We start from the raw sequence: 18,203 nt of genomic DNA, 5'->3' as shown, positions 1-18,203 counted from the left end.
AAAAGAAAAAATTTATAAATGATTTAAATAAATAAATAAGCAAGCTTTTCTGATGTATGGTTTGTTAGAATAGGACAATATTTGGCTGAGATACAACTATTTAAAAATCTGAAATCAGAGGGTGCAAAAAAAAATCTAAATATTGAGAAAATCGCCTTTAAAGTTGTCCAAATGAAGTTCTTAGCAATGCATATTACTAATCAAAAATTAACTTTTGATATATTTACGGTAGGAAATGTACAAAATATCTTCATGGAACATGATCTTAATATCCAAATGGTTTTTGCCATAAAAGAAAACAAATTGACCCATGCAATGTATTTTCGTCTATTGCAACAAATATACCTGTGCTACTTGAGACTTATTTGTACTGGAAAACAAGACAAAAATACTAAGTAAGGAAATAATCTTCTCACTTCACCTTTAACATATTATTTTTGTTCAGTTTTTCCATCCTAACATGTACATATGGAGCGTCCTGTCACATAACCCGCCGGAAACCCTGATACCCGCTGCATTAAATCTGCACGTTATATAGTGGTTGTCTCCAGCACAGATCCTGCGGTAGAAAGGGAACGTGGGCGTCCTGCATGTCTGAGATGTCTCTTTCTCTTCCCCCTCCGTACCTTCATTGGGTCTCAGAATCCAGGGCTGTCGTAGCTGCTTTGGCTGTAGTAACTGTGCGCGGGACTCTGGCTTCTGGAGCGACTCCGGCTGCGGCTGCGACTGCGGCTGTAGCTGCTGTAACTGCTGTAGCTGTAGTAACTGCGACTGCGGCTGCGGCTGCGACTGGAGCTGCTGTAACTGCTGGCCGAGCTGGAGGAGGACGGGCTCGGCCGATAGTACGGGATGGGACGCTTTCGTGCGCTGCGGAAAAGACGGAAGAGAGAGATCATGTAATACAGATACATAATAGCATGAAGTAAAATATTCATAAGCACTTTCATACCACTTTGACCACTCGACAGCATCAAATATGCGCTGTGCCATCATTTGGTTTATAGTTTATAAAGTAATATGTTGCAATGTGCAAAACTCATTTTCTAGAGGTATTTTGTTATAAACTATGGTCACTTTGGTATAATTACTTTAATTGTTTTACATGGTATAGTTTCTTGCTGATCCAAAGTAGTCTAATTAGTTTACCAGGTAAGATAATTAAATATATTATTTACAAAGATCTAGTTTCTATTAAGTTACATTGTTACTTTGTATTTCTATTTATTACAGTACTGTACTGTTAGATTTATTATAATTATTTACTTTATTTAGTTATATTTTTTATTTTATATTTATTATTTATTCATTTGTACATTTTGTAGACTGGTTTTGAGTAGAATTTACTTTTTTTTACCCATTTATTAACTTTTTTTTAATCTATTTATTTATTTATTTTTAACCTTACTTTGATAATTTGTTGATTTTTTACATTGCTTGTGCGGTTTTGAGTAAAAGCATTGTTTATTTAGCTATTTATTTTTTATTTTAATTTACTCTTTTTTGGCTTTAAAAGTTTTTGAGTATAATTTTTTTACTCATTACTTATTTTAATTAAATTTGTATTGTTTTATTCAGATTTTTTATATTATTGTTTATTTTACCTTTTGTACAGTTTTGAGTATAATTATTATTAATCTATTCCCTCAGTCATTTATTTATATATATTTTTTATTTTTAATCTTATTTTTATGACTTCTTTTTTACCTTTTGTAAACAGTTTTTAGTTAAATTATTAATTATTTACTAATTTACTGACTCTTTTCAATTTAATCTGTAGTGTGTTATTTGATATTATTAATTTTTTTAATCAATTTTTCATTTATTTTTAATCTTATTTTTGATCATTCATTTATGTTTTACAATGTTTACAGTTTTGAGTAGAAGTATTGTTTATTTAGCCATTTATTTACTTATTTCATATTTTTTTAATCAGTTTTAACAGTTTTTGAGTATAATTGTATTATTTACTCATGTTTTAATTACATTTGTATTTGTTTTATTCAGATTTTTTTATATTATTGTTTATTTTTATCTTTTGTACAGTTTTGACTATAATTATTATGTATCTGTTAACTCAGTAATTCATTTTTACTTTTTATTATTTTTAATCTTAAATTATTAAAGTTAAATTATTAATTATTTATTGACTCTTTCCAATTACATCCGTAGTGTGTTATTTGATAGTATTTATTTTGATCTATTTATTTATCTTATTTTTCATCATTTTTTTTACAATGTTTACAGTTTTGAGTAGAAGTATTGTTTATTTAGCCATTTATTTTCTTATTTTAATCTATTCATATTTATGTTAATCAGTTTTAACAGTTTTTTGAGTATAATTGTTTATTTACTCATTTTAATTAAATTTGTATTCATTTTATTCAGATTTTTATATTATTATTTATTTTTACCATTAGTACAGTTAAGTATAATTATGATTTATCTATTAACTCAGTAATTTATTTTGACTTTTTATTATTTTTAATCTTATTTATTTATTTTTACATTTTGTACACTGTTTTTGAGTTAAATGATTAATTATTTACTAATTTATTTACTTATTTTAATCCATTTGTTGTTATTTTAATCTGATTTTTTTTTTTTTTCTTTTATTATATCTTATTTTTATAACGTCTTTTTTACTTTTTGTACACTGTTTTGGAGTTGAATAATTAATTATTTACTAATTTATTTACTTATTTTAATCCATTTTTATTTTTGTTTAATCTTATTTTTATTTATGATATCTTATTTTTATAATTAATTTATTTTTACACTTTGTACACTGTTTTGGAGTATAATTGTTGTTTATTTACTTATTTAATTTTTTTTTTTCTTTTCTGATTTTGTTAACCATTTTCCCCAAAACTTTTCCCAGACTTCTGGACCAGCTAGAAACCATACAAAACCAGCTACTATCAACAGCAGGTTTCAGTTTTAGCATAATCCAACAAAACACTGTAATCTCAGTTTGCATTTTAATAAATATATCATCATGTTGTGGTCAAAATGGTGGAAGTGCCAGTGTGCTGCAGCGATGATTAGTTTCTGTAAGAAAATGTCTGGAAAAGATTGAGCTTTGGTTAGTGAGTGTTAACCGCATCATTATCATGTAAACAGACTGTAAACGCACACACAAGCTCTACCTTGAAAAAGAAACATCTGTTCTTAGACTATGTTAGACACACACTCCAGTAGCGTTCAGCGATTACAAAGAGTGAATGTTAGCTGGATCTGTGTTCCAGGTTAGCAGAGACACTAAAGCTAAAGAGAGAGATATAATTTTGGCTGAATCCTCAAGTAACATCACATATACTGTAACTTAAGTGAAGCCAATCATCCTTTGTGAAATAACTGTACTTGCAGATATCAATGGAATAAATCACTACATAAAAGTACTAAATATTAGTATACTAAATATTTCTTAATATTATTATTTCTTTTTACCTTTTGCACAATTTTGAGTATAATTATATTACATTTAAATATATTACATTTAAAGATGTTTTACATGTACTTAATTGCAACTTCATCATTGCAAATATGTAATTTATAAATATAGTGAAATACAAGTTTCAGTAGAAATGACATTAAAGTATATTTTAGTTAACAAAAAATTCTTGTCATATCAAATAAAATATTATGTGGAAAATATTTAGTTTGTATTAAGTTCCATAACATTCCTTTTTGACTCACTACTGTAATGAAGTGTTATGTTTATTGTTTATATGTTTACGTATTTTAATCAACTTTTTATTTATTTTAATCTGATTTTTATTTTTTAAATCTTATTTTTATAATATAATATTTTTAATATAATATAATAGTTTTGTTAGTTAGTTTAATATAATATATATATATATTTTTTTTTGCTTTTACAATTTGAGTTAGTTTTTCTAATATTGAAGTTATAATATAATATAATATTTATATTAATCTTGTCAGTACATTTAGAAATATTTTTCAAAATATTGAGAAAATCACCTTTAAAGTTGACCAAATGACGTTCTTAGCATTGCATATTACTAATCAAAAATTAAGTTTTGATATATTTACGGTAGGAAATTTACAAAATATCTTCATGAAATATGATCTTTACTTAATAATTTAATGAATTTTGGCATAAAAGAAAAATCTACAATTTTGACCCATGCTATGCATTTTTGACTAATGCACTCTTAAGGTCAACTAACTACATTTATTTTACATTTAAACTATAATATGTTTTAATTAATTATGAATATTAAAAAAAAAAAAAATACCACTGAAACATTGATAAAATAGTTACATCTAACAATAAGATACATATCTAGATTGAATTCATGCTTATTTGAGTATCACATTGTCAGCTTTGCAACATGCTAACATCAAAATCTATGAATTCATTCTCCTGTATTATTCAGATGAATAGCACTGTTTCTCAATGCTTTTTTAGTAAACAGTGAAGCCAATTTTTAGTAAAAATGTAACAATATTGGATGGATGTTTTCGCTCATCGCAGTGCATTCTGGCTCTCAGTGTCAGTGAACTGTGTGGGATTGTTAGTGTTAATCTGTAAAAAGGCCTGAAAGAAGTCGTTTAGTGGTGAGAATGACAAAAGCAGAGAAAAAAGGAGTGAGACGGAAGCTAAAGAGACACAGATATAGTTGTACTCTTGGGATGCTGAACGAGCTTCAGGAGGAAACCAGGGGGTCCTGATGCATGGCAACAGTTACCACGGTAACCTTGCCTGCAGATCAGCATCATTCCGGTGTGAAGTCGTCAAGAAAACCTTCATATAGGAGAGAATGAGTTCAAATCCTGACCAATCAGAGCAGAGGGAAATAGAAGATGATTGATAATTTGCATGAGTACAGAAAAAATCGGTTTAAAATGCATGTTCATTCTAGTACACAGTCCATACTGAAAACCTGAAAATTGTGAAAAAAGTGAGGACAAGCCAAATACTTCAAATTCGCTCAAAAAACAACTTTTAACTCAAATTCTTATGCTGATAATATAACTTGTGACAAAAAGGTTTGGATTTTGTGTTAGAAAAATCAAAAGCAGACCTTTTGAGTCCACTGTAGGTTAAAGTCTGGCTATTTTTTTTTAAATGTTTTTTTGTCTTTGTTTTTTTTGCAGTAGTTCTAAAATAAGTTACTATTGGTGAAAACACTTAAAGAATGAGTGCAGAAATCCTGCAATACAGAGACTGGCCTGTAGGTGTCAGTGTCTCTTTAATTTGCATGGTCAATGTCAAGGCTGTTAACTAAAATAAAAACAATTTAACCACTTTTAACTTATTTGGTAATTGAAATAAAGCTGAAATAAATGAACAAAGGAAATAAACTAAAAATAGACTAATGTGGCAGTACTAAAGTACTAAAATGACTGAAATAAAGCAAATTAAAGCTACATTGCAAAAAATGCTTTTCTTAAGAATTTTTAGAGACAAGACAAAAATTCTAAATCAAGAAAGATTTTCTAGACAAGTAAAAATAATTGTCTTGTTTTCAGAAAAAAACAAGTCAAAATTAAGCAAAATAATCTGCCAATGGGGTAAGAAAAAGAATCTTGTTTTCTGTTTGAAATAAGATTATTTTGTTTACCCCATTGGCAGATTACTTGTCTTGTTCTGAGCAAAAACCCACTTGATTTTCACTTTGACTAAATTCGACAAGACAACAATGTTTACTTGTCTAGAAAATACTTCTTGATTTAAGTATTTAAATATTCTGGCTGGAAACGAGACAAAGAAAATCTAAGTAAAAACAGCATCTTTTTCACAGTAAATAGAAATATTTTTTAAGAACAACAAATGTTGTTAACACATATGTAAATAACACAATTACTGAAACTGAAATTAAAATGAAGAATGAAAATATATCAAAATAAAAAATACATTCAAAATATAAATAAATACTAAAGCAACACTTATTTATACACTTAGATTTAATATATTTGCTATAGATTACATACCTATTAAAATAATTAATAAAATGCATTCAGATCAGGGTTTTTATAGTTAATTAAAACTAAAACGAATACCATTTAAAAAAAAAAGTTGTTGTTTGAAATAAAATTAATGTTAATTTAAATAAAATATATAAAAGGCAATAAAATGCAACAATTATCACTTTCATTTAGTTTAACTTGTAGTACTAAAATAACTAAAACTAAATATAAACAGAAATGAATAAAAACTATATACATATATAACATTAAAAATTACAAAATAAAATACTAAAACAAAAAAAATACTAAAATGTTTAAATTAAAGTAAAAACAAAACATTAAAATAAATGTAATTCAAAATAGTAACTATAACAACACTAGTATTAATGACATATAGCACTGATTCAATTAATGTGTCAATTAATTAATTAGGGCTAAAACGACTGTCCTTTACTAGTGACTCAACTGCTGTAACGTCAAAAGCAACAGACAGGAAGAATAACTATCAATTAATTCCATACTAAACTTCTGATCTACTATAGTATAATGAACTATTTGCTTGAAATATGCCTGAAAAAAGAAAACTGTGTAGATGGTGTAGGTATGATGACATCTACTGGCAGAAGCAACCTGCAGTCAGACCTGAAAATGAAGAAATGAGCATGCATTCCCATACAAAACAATAACTGCACAAACTGAACTGCACTTCAGATAGAAATGGACAAAACTACAGACCTGGTGATCCTGCGAGCTTCCATAAAGCTGGGCGAGTCTCTCCGTCTCTTGCGGATGGGAGAATAGCTGCGTGAGCGACGGCGAGCTCGTTCCGCATCCGAGTGATGAGGACTGTCTCTCTCCCTGCAGACACACAGACAGACACAAAGCATGCTGGGATTGAGCCGATTTGGCCTTGACAGTGTGAGGACGCTCTGTTGATCATGGCATGCATGTCCTTCAGCACTGCAAAAAATGCTTTTCTTACTAAGATTTTTTGTCCTGTTTCCAGCCAAAATATCTACAAATTCTTAAATCAAGAAGGATTTTCTAGATGAGTAAAAATTAATGTCTTATTTTCAGAAAAAACAAGTCAAAATTAAGTGTCTTTTTGCTTGAAACAAGCAAAATAATCTGCCAATGGGGTAAGAAAAATAATCTTGTTTTCTGTTTTTTTCTTACCCCATTGGCAGATTATTTTGCTTGTTCTAAGAAAAAATCACTGAATTTTGGCTTGTTTTTTCTGAAAACAAGAAAATGATTTTTACTCGTCTAGAAAATCCTTCTTGATCTAAGAATTTGTAGATATTTTGGCTGGAAACAAGACAAAAAAAATCTAAGTAATAAAAGCATTTTTTTTCAGTGAGATGACTGGATTTATTTGATGGAGACTGTAGAAAGATCCCTTCAGGTGCATCTGACCTTCACTTATTTTAGGGACTTTTTAGGAATGGTTTTGTTCTTGTTTTAAGCATAAAATATACTGAGGTTTATGAACGTCACTTGGTTTAAAAAATTGTAGGAAATCATTTTCGAACACAAGCAAAATAATTAAAGTATAAATTCTTGTTTTCTAAAAAAAAAAAAAAAAAAGCTTTTTAGCATAAAACAAAATTATATGCTAATTGGGTTTAGAAAAATAAGCGTCAAAGGGAAAACCTGATTGTTTAACTTTTTTTTTGTTTCAAGCAAAAATTAATTTAATTTGTAATGTTTTTTATTTCTATGAAATGCATCAAAATTGAGTTTATGCGTACACTGCAAACGTAGTATTTTTATCTTGTTTCTAGTCAAAATATTTTAAAATTCTTAAATTAAGATGCATTTAGAAAAGCAAAATGACATAAGATATATAATATTGGTTTTAGCAAAATGCACTTAATGTAGTTTTTTCCCCCTGGAAGCACAGTAAAATGATCTGCCAGTGGGTTAAGAATTTTGTGTTTTACTTACCCCACTAGCAGATTTTATTTTAAGCAAACTGCACTTAATTAGGTTTTCCCCCTGGAAACAATACTAAATATCTTATGTCATTTTGCTTATCTAGTAAATGCATCTTAATTTAAGAATTTTTAGATATCTTGACTAGAAAGACAAAAATACTAAGTAAGATAAGCCTTTTTTGTGCAACACACACACACACAAAAATTTTGCCAATGGAGTCAAAAACTATTTTTCTAACCTCATTGGCACATATTTTTTCTTATTTTAGACAAAATCTCATGTTTGAGAAAATCTATCAAATTAAGTGAGTTTATGCGTTAAAACAAGAAAAAAAAACTGCCAAGGTCAGAAAAATAAAATCAGTCTAGTTCCCTTTGAATTAAGCTCTCTGGCACATATGTGACCCTGGACCACAAAACCAGTCTTAAGTCGCTGGGGTATATTTGTAGCAATAGCCAAAAATACATTGTATGGGTCAAAATTATTGATTTTTCTTTTATGTCAAAAATCATTAGGAAATTAAGTAAAGATCATGTTCCATGAAGATTTTTTGTAAAATTCCTACTGTAAATATATCAAAATTTAATTTTTGATTAGTAATATGCATTGCTAAGAACCTAATTTGGACAAATTTAAAGGTGATTTTCTCAGTATTTTGATTTTTTGCACCATTAGATTTCAGATTTTCAAATAGATGTATCTCGGCCAAATATTGTCCTATCCTAACAAACCATATATCAATAGAAAGCTTATTTATTGAGCTTTCATATGATGTATATATCTCAGTTTTGTAAAATTTAACCTTATGACTGGTTTTGTGGTCCAGGGTCACATATTTCTTGTTTTAAGCAAAAACATAATCTTGTTTTCCGTTTGAAATATTCTTTTGCTTATCCTATTGGCAGACTATTTCGCTTGTTCTAAGCAAAAACTCACTTATTTTTTCTGAAAACAAGAAAATTATTTTCACTTGTCTAGAAAATTCTTCTTGATTTAAGAATTTGTAGATATTTGGGCTCAAAACAAAACAAAACAACATCTAAGTAAGAAAAGCATTTTTTGCAGAGAAGCCTATGTCCTGTATGATGTGTGTGTACCTGGAGTTGTTCTGTCGGACGTGTGGCGATTTGTTCTTGCTGGATCCATGTTCTCTAGAATGAGCTCGAGACGATGATCTCCCGCTGCTCCAGGAGCTGCTGCGCTGTCGGGCCGTCCCGTGACTCTTGCTCTTCTTCTTTTTAGATGTGTGTTTGTGCCGACCCGGTGACACAGAGGAACTCCGGTGACGATTCTGCCTGCATCCGCGATGATGCCGCTTAGACGAATGAGATCCTTTTGTTCTGTGTGAGAAATGTTTTTTAGCATTTGAGACTTAAAAGATGAGAGAGTATAGTGCTATACACTAAAAGTTGTAAAAAAAAAAAAAAAAAAAAAAAAAAAAACATGCACACTGAAGCTAGGATAGGTGTGGTATGTGTTGGATATGGTTCATTATTAAATTTCCCCTTTATATAAATATATTTATATAACTACTATTGTGATTATATCATTATTATTTATTATTATTGTTAATAATAGTGATATTACTGTTGCTTTCATTACAAAATATCATCACAAAATATTACCGTTACATCACAGTCTCTATTATTGTTATTATTACTATTATTATTATTTATATATCACCATCTTTAGTATTATTGTTGTTGTTATTATCATTATTATTATTATTACTGTTATTATTGATATTACTGTTACTGTCATCACAAAATATCATCGTTATCATCATCGACTATTTCAAATTATGGTTATTTCTATTATTTCTAAACATGCTAATACTACTTATAACATTACTATTATTCAGATTGTCATTTTTGCTCATTTTCATTTATTATCATTGCTGTTTTTGTTGTTGGTATTGTTTTTTGTTGTTTGCACTCCAAAACTCAAAAAAAAAAAAAAAAAAAGTTGAGCAGTTCAGATAATTTGATGTTAAAGGATTAGTTCACTTTCATAACAACAATGCACAGATAATGTACTCACCCCCTTGTCATCCAAGATCTTCATGTCTTTCTTTCCTCAGTCGTAAAGAAATTGTGTTTCTTTGAGGAAAACATTTCAGGATTTCTCTCTATATAATGGATGTGGATGGCGCCCCGAAGTTTGAACTTCCAAATGCAGCTTAAATGCAGCTTCAAAAGGCTCTAAACTATCCCAGTCGAGGAGGAAGGGTCTTATCTAGCGAAACGATCAGTTATTTTCAAAACAAATTGACAATTTATATACTTTTTAACCTCAAATGCTCGTTTTGTCTCATCTCATGCAAAGTGTGTGTGATTCAGGTAAATACAGTTAGGGTACGTCTAAAAACTCCCATCTCATTTATGTCTTCAATGTCAAAATCGTCTTATAATGTTGTTTTTACCTTTTTTGTAAAAGGAGTTTGAGTTTCTTTGTATGTTCACTTTGTAAACACTATGTTGGTACTTTTGCAGCGATCTAAGGCGATTTTGAAGTTAGGGAAGAAAACGAGATGGGACTTTTTAGACGTACCCTAACTGCATTTACCCGAATCACACAGAGTTTGCATGAGCTGCGCAGAGATGAGACAAGACGAGCATTTGAGGTTGAAAAGTATATAAATTGTCAATTTGTTTCGAAAATAACCGATCGTTTCGCTAGATAAGACCCTTCCTCCTCGACTGGGATCGTTTAGAGCCTTTTGAAGCTGCATTTAAACTGCATTTCGGAAGTTCAAACTTCGGGGCGCCATCCATATCGATTATAAAGAGAGAAATCCTGAAATGTTTTCCTAAAAAAAAAACATAATTTCTTTACGACTGAGGAAAGAAAGACATAAACATCTTAGATGACAAGGGGGTGAGTACATTATCTGTGCATTGTTGTTATGAAAGTGAACTAATCCTTTAATGGTGCAGAAAATTCAGCTTTGATCACAGGAATAAATCACATTTTAACATTTATTGTACATTTTAAAGTGTAATAAAATTTCAGAATTTCTACTGTATTTTAGATCAAATAAGCCTTAGGATTAGCCTTAGTGAGCAGAAGAGACTTCTTTCAAAAACATAAAAATAATAATTCTTATAACTTCTGAGTAGTAGTGCATGGGTCAAAGAAGAAAAAGGGTTTAATCAAGGGTTTTAATGCTTTAAATTGTTGTTGTTTTTTCAAATAAAATATTTAAATGTTTTCTATTTCATTTAAATGCATCTTTGTTTTTGTTTCTCTGAGCAAAAAATAAATATCATACATTTTTCCCAAATTTACACTAAAATGTCAGGCATATTTACAACAAAAGTTATGACATATTAAAAAGACAAATTACTTTCACCCCAAATTAGTTGTAATTCTACATTTTTAAAATGTGCCACTATCCTAGGTTTTGCCCATTTGTCAGTAAGAATTTTTATACTCATTTAAGGCGAGACACTGCAGGTGAATAGGGTAAAAAACAAACAAACTAATAGTTATCCCCTTACTTACCCAGTTAATTGATTACACTGATAATTACAAACATTTTTTGTATTACAAAGTTTCTAAAATGTTAGGTTTAAATATGCAAATGAGGCATTATTTAATGAAATATGCGCTAATTTGCATACATTTCTAGTACAAAAATCTAAACACTAAATTAAGTCAGTTTCAAAATTCTTGTTTAATATTTTTTTTTTTTTTGACATATTAGAGTCAAAAGTTTTTACAGAGGGAATTTTGGGTCATGATATAATTCAGAAAATACTTAGAACAGACAGGAAACACTATATTTTTTAACCATTTTTGGGGGAATAAAATCAAGCGAATTATATATGAACAAATCCCTCTGTAAAAACCTTCCGAATATAGACATTAATAAAAAAGTAAAGTTTGGTGTGTGTAAGTGTTACTGAAGTGGAGATTTCTGGCTCAGTGTAGAAGAAAAATCTAATTTTGAGAGATTTAAAAATATGCACTGTAATTAAAATCAATTGACACAAATAGATAAAGTGCTATAAAAGAAACACTTTACAGTGTCTTCTGGATGTTTTCTTTCCACTAGTCTGAAAAAACAGTCATCTTGATAGGTGCATGAACAAAACAGCGTGTTTTGCCTGCAGTGTCTCCCCTTAAAACACAATAAATTTGAATACACTCCCTTATTCTTTAATATATTTTAATATGTACAAGTCAGAATAAGCATGTTTGAATTTTTACATAAATATTGTGTTACACTGAATGACAATGTAAACTGATTTGAACCAAATTTTTACATTTTATTCTCCAAAAACGTATTTGAAAAACCTTAAAAGTAGACACTTTACTTACATTCAATGAGCTTTCTATGCACATAAAATCCCTTTTGTAAATTTCTTTTGACGTGGCCATAATTTAACCCGCAAACATCTGCATAAACTATAAATATTAATGTTCTTACTTCTTTTCTTCTCCTTTTTTTAACAGCCAAAACCTATTAAAGACATGTTTGTGTCATAATGCACCCCATAACCAAAGTAAAGTAATAATAAATCATATTTTGCATAACGTCAACAAAACCTATTTTTAAGACAATAAACATGTTTTTAATTGAGAATACAACCACATTATTACCTCAAAATCTTTTGTACTTTAGTGCAATAAGTTCAATTTAAAAAGTATTACATGTAATGTTTTTTTTTTGTAATAATTTTATAATTTATAACTTTATTTCTTATTGAAATAGGATTGGATATACAGTACTAAAGTTCCTTTTTTAATACCTAAAACCTATCAAGGACATGGTTTATAGTTGAGAATACCATCACATTACTACCACATTTTACTTTAATGCAAAAAAGATCAATTAAAACATTTTTTTGTAATAATTTTAGAATTATAACTTAGTTTCTTAATGAAATAGGATGTTGCAGTGGGATATACAGTACTAAAGTTACTTTTTTTAACAGCCAAAGTCAAAGACATGTTTGTGTTGTAATGTAACATCATTTCAACCAAAAAGAATTTTCGCCAAAACTTATCTGAAACCTTAAAAGTAGACACTTTACTTACATTCCATGTGCTTTCTATGGACATAAAATCACTTTGGTAAATTTTGACTTAGTGTCTTTAACCTGCATACATCTGTATAAACTATAAATATTAAAGTTCTTACTTCTTCTGGTTCTTGGTTTTGTTGTGCGGCTCGGTGTCGCTGCTATGCGCAGGCGAATGCGACGTCTTCTCTCGGACCCTCGGCCTCCCGCCACGTCTCCCCGATGACTCTGAGAGCGGTTTGCCCATCGCCGGCCTGTCGTCTGCGCAGCCGTCCTCTCCCGTCTGCGCCACGGTTCCTCCAGGGCTCTTGGGACGGTCAGCGTGGTGTTTAGCACCTCTTACATGAGGCGACGTGTGCATCTGTGCACTCGAAGGAGACGGAGCCATAGACCGAAGCTTCTGTAGATCAATTACAACCAACAAACCAAAGGGAAAAAAGAAACAAATGTGAAAAAAAAAAAAAAGAAAAAAAAAACAGAAAGAGAAGATTGAAATTAGAGTCTTTTTCCTCCTGGGTGGAAGAGCGTTATCGTGTACTTGGCAAAAGAATATCTAAAAGAAAGTGCTAGGATTGTTCTCTGGCTTATAGACAGTCCTCTATTGTGCAGCGCATGCAATACTCGGCATGCAAAACCATAATGATTTGAAAAGAATAGTCCCGAAAGAAAATCGAAACAAAAAGGGAGAGAGGGAAAATATGCCAAACTCTGAAAGAAAAAAAGTTTAGAGAGAATAAAAGAGCGACAGAGACTGGAGAATATACAGTAGAAGAGAAAGAGGACTTTTTCAATTTCAGAAAGAGCTACAAACAAAAAAGGTGAAAAAGAAAACTAGAAAATAAAAAAATAAAAAAGACAACTTGACGGAACATCACAGAAATGGAAGGAACGAAATAAAGATTCACAAGAATAGATTCAATCGAATTAGAAAACAACTGGTCTTCTACTCAATAGAACTTGCTTGTGGAATTGTTTTGTCCTGCAGACAATTGCTGAGATGTGAACAGCGACCCATTTCCTGTTTTAATAGCTTTTTTTTAAAAGGTTATTCTGTTTTTCAACTCCCTTTTGGTTAACATCCACTTACCAATAAAGTGGTATTCCCTCCTTTAGTAGGTAAGGTATGAAGAGAAGGGAAAAGTGGGGCAACATAAGTGCATCATTAGATTCACAAAATGCAAGAGAAAAAGACACAACACCCTTCCCTGGATAGTGAGTATGAAACAATGCATGAAAATCAAACCAAAGAGAGAAAAAGACACACAAAAGAAATCAAAATCAAACGGATCTCACAGTGTGCGGGGCTGGAAACGCCAACAGTCTGAGCGCATTTTAACAGCGACTCACTCTTCGGTTCAGTTTTAAAGCTTTATGAGTGACTTTTAATGTGTTACGGATGAATGCTCTCGGTTCAACAGTTTCTCAGTAAAAACCTTTAACTGAACGTGCATTATGGATTATCCATCAAAGTTGAATTAAAGGCCCCATGAAATGGCTCGACGGGTTGTTTTTATTTTTTGTAATCATTTTATAATGTATAACTTTATTTCTTATTGAAATAGGATTGGATATACAGTAATAAAGTTCCTTTTTAATACTCAAAACCTATCAAGGACATGGTTTTTAGTTGAGAATACCAGCACATTACTACTACACTTTACTTTAATGCAAAAAGATCAATTAAAACATTTTTTTTGTAATAATTTTATTGTTTTATTGTTATTGTTGTAGTGGGATATATAGTACTAAAATCAAAGCAATAAAAAGTCACATTTTACATAAAGTCGACAAAACCAGTTGTTAAGACAATAAATATGTTTTTAATTGAGAATATAAGTGCATTTTATCCTAAAATCTTCTTTACTTTAATGCAAAAAATGCAAAAAAAAAAAAAAAAAAAGTTTTTCTTATTGAAATAGAACAGTAGTAGGATATACAGTACTAAAGTTCCTTTTTTAATACCCAAACCTATCAAGGACATGGTTTTTAGTTGAGAATACCAGCACATTACTACCACATTTTACTTTAATGCAAAATTGTTTTTGTAATAATTTTATAATTTATAACTTAATTTCTTAATAAAATAGAACGTTGCAGTGGGATATAACATACTAAACGTACTTATTTAACAGCCAAAACCTATCAAAGACATGCATTTTATCCCAAAATCTTCTTTACTTTAATGCAAAAAGTTCAGTTTAAAAAGTATTACATGTAATTCATTTTTTGTAATAATTTTATACTTACTTAATAAAACATTGCAGTGGGATATAACGTACTAAAGTTACTTTTTTAACAGCCAAAATCCTACCAAAGACATGTTTGTGTCGTAATGCACCCCATAACCAAAGGAAAGTAATAACAAATAATATTTTGCATGATATCAACAAAACCTATTTTAAGACAATAAACATGTTTTTAATTGAGAATATAAGTGCATTTTATCCTAAAATCTTCTTTACTTTAATGCAAGAAGTTCAATTAAAAAAATTACATGTAACGTTTTTTTTTTTTATAGTTTTATAATTTATAACTTTTTTATTATTGAAATAAGCCATTTCAGTGGGATGTACAGTACTAAAGTTACCTTTTTAACAGCCAAAATAATCAAAATAATTTCACAATGATCCCAAAATCCTCAGCCCTTTAATGTTGTATGCATATGTTCTGATTTTGGAGTGTAATATAATGTGAAATGTGACCCTGGACCCCAAAACCAGTCATAAGGGTAAATTTTTTGAAACTGAGATTTATACATCATCTGAAAGTAAAAAAAAATAAGCTTTGATTGTTGTACGGTTTGTTAGGATAGGGCAATATTTGGCTGAGATGAAAAAATCTGGAATCTGAGGGTGCAAAAAATTCAAAATATTGAGAAAAGCACCATTAAAGTTGTCCAAAAGAAGTTCTTAGCAATGCATATGACACATTTTGATATATTTACCATAGGAAATTTACAAAATATCTTCATGGAACATAATCTTTATTTAATATCCTAATGATTTTTGGCATTAAAAAAAAAAATATATATAATTTTGACCCATACAATGTATTGTTGACTATTGCTACAAATATACCCATGCTGCTTAAGACTAGTTTTGTGGTCTGTATATGTAGTAATTCATATATATACCATAAATATATTTAATTCTAAATATGTGACCCTGGACCACAAAACCAGTTATAAGGTTAAATTTTACAAAACTGAGATATATACATCATATTAAAGCTCAATAAATAAGCTTTCTATTGATGTATGGTTTGTTAGGATAGGACAATATTTGGCCGAGATACATCTATTTGAAAATCTGGAATCTAAGGGTGCAAAAAAATCAAAATACTGAGAAAATCACCTTTAAAGTTGTCCAAATTAAGTTCTTAACAATGCATATTACTAATCAAAAATTACATTTTGATAGGTTTACAGTAGGAATTTTACAAAAAATCTTAATCTAACATGATCTTTACTTAATTTCCTAATGATTTTTGACATAAAAGAAAAATCAATAATTTTGACCCATACAATGTATTTTTGGCTATTGCTACAAATATACCCCAGCGACTTAAGACTGGTTTTGTGGTCCAGGGTCACATATTAGTATGTAAATTACATTAGCATGTTAATATAGTATAATATTTAGTCTTTCTCTGTTTTTTTTTTTTCTTTTCTTTTTTTTCTATTCAGTGTGTTACTTGCTGGTTCTTTGAAATTCTTAGTGAAATTTACAAGCAATTTCTGAGTGAAAATTAATTTGGATTTCATGGGGTCTTTAAGAAAGACTGTATAGTTGAGATTAAGGCTAAAATATGTATATATGTCTACATGTTAAACTATTCATCCATTTATTTTTCATTACCATCGGCAGGGAAGGATTTTTGAGCGACCTCAAACACTAACTTAACCAGAAATATTATATAAAAACAAACAAACAAAAAATAACACAACTGAACGTAACCCCAGATACTTCAGAAACAGCCCTTGTGTATCGAAAAAATAAAAAGGAGGGGAAGTGACCAAATCATATGACACGTACCATTTCACCAAAGACAAAAGGAATGCGGCACAGACAGGAAATGCATTCTACCGAGAAAAACAAAATAAAAATATAGAGAAACCAAATAAAACGCAGACAAGAGATGGACCTGTGGGGAGGGCAGTGTACTGAAGACTGAAGCATGAAAGCAAAGGTAGATTTCAGATTGAAACGAAAAGAAAAAAAGAAAAGAATGAAAAGAGAGCAAACAGTTCTAAAAGGAAAACAATGGAAAAACAACCCGCCAACCTTTGGTTCTCCTCAGATTAAACAAAGAGAAAAAGAGAGAGAGAGACACTGATGTCAAGCTAGGGTGCTTGTCACATTCTCCACGTGCGTAGGCAGAGCGTTACCTACCTTCCGCTTCAATCAGTGACACGTATGCAATATCAACAAAACAAAGGAAGAAAAAGGAAAAACAAAAAGGAGAAAGGAAAATTCTCCGCAGCGAAATGGGAAAAAGACAATGAATTCTTTTAGTATCCAGGCTAAGATAATTGGTCCACAGACTAAAGGAGACAATTCCAACAAAACGGAGCAAAACGGAAAACGAAAAGAGAGTGGACATACAAAAGGAGAACTCAAAAACGACAAAGAACCCAAAACCAAACTCAATCAGAAAGAAGAAACTCCCAAAGCAGTCTACAATGAATTGCTGTCTTTTTCGCTTGGACACATGTGCAGCCACATTTTATCGGACGTTGAGGAGCGTTAGGGTGTGCGACAAAATCTCAACAGATCCAATTTGCTAGAAGGAACGGAAATATATATATATATATGTATATATCGATGGCCATGCATGCGCAATGTGGTTTCATGGGAAAAGAGAAAGCATGTCGGGACAACGGACAGCACAGATGAACGGGTGAAGGGAGAGGGGTGTTGGGTGGAGGGTGGTCACTTCTAGGATGGACGACTAACATCTCAAAGGGACCCCAGTCACGTTCGTTAAGCAATTGAGTGCTCGTTTGTTGGCACTGGCTAAAACTCATAAAACAGTTTTTGTTGTTGCTCTCAGCAATTGTCAAAAGTCTTTCACATTCGCTTAGGAACTGAATCCAAATGGCTTGGGTCCCTTTTCGTGTAACGACTTTACTAAATGACCCTAGTTAGTGTAGTTTGCTGTCGGCTCATGTTTACACAGCGTCCGTTTGTCCCTGTCAAACATCTAGACGTACATTACACCACTCAAATGTTGACAGGAAGGAAACAAACACCTAGTTGCACTATATGTATACTTAGAGAAATATATCAAGTGCTAGTGGAA

General features: G+C 30.4%; 1 protein-coding gene across 1 annotated transcript; it reads right to left on the bottom strand.

Annotated features, from left to right (window-relative positions):
- Nucleotides 1–626: 626 nt before the first annotated feature.
- On the bottom strand, nt 627–14,480 carry LOC141334325 (uncharacterized). Its single transcript, XM_073839384.1, has 5 exons — nt 13,990–14,480; nt 13,022–13,302; nt 8,973–9,215; nt 6,673–6,795; nt 627–867 (listed from the first exon to the last, which is right to left on the bottom strand). The coding sequence occupies exons 2-5, from the start codon at nt 13,288–13,290 to the stop codon at nt 639–641; spliced, it is 864 nt and encodes a 287-aa protein (XP_073695485.1). The 5' UTR covers nt 13,291–13,302; nt 13,990–14,480; the 3' UTR covers nt 627–638.
- Between the last annotated feature and the right edge of the window lie 3,723 nt (nt 14,481–18,203).

Source organism: Garra rufa, chromosome 5 (assembly GCF_049309525.1).
Source record: "Garra rufa chromosome 5, GarRuf1.0, whole genome shotgun sequence".
Taxonomy (NCBI): Eukaryota; Metazoa; Chordata; class Actinopteri; order Cypriniformes; family Cyprinidae; genus Garra; species Garra rufa.
The sequence above is the reverse complement of the archived record's forward strand: the minus strand, read 5'-3'. Positions and strand labels throughout refer to the sequence as shown.

Excerpts from the sequence above, each read along its gene's own strand:
- LOC141334325 (XM_073839384.1), bottom strand. The coding sequence starts at position 13,290 with ATGGCTCCGTCTCCTTCGAGTGCACAGATGCACACGTCGCCTCATGTA. Across the intron at positions 6,796-8,972 it reads GTCCGACAGAACAACTCCAG|GGAGAGAGACAGTCCTCATC; the intron begins GTACACACACAT and ends GTGTGTCTGCAG. Across the intron at positions 868-6,672 it reads GAAGCTCGCAGGATCACCAG|CGCACGAAAGCGTCCCATCC; the intron begins GTCTGTAGTTTT and ends TCTTTTCCGCAG.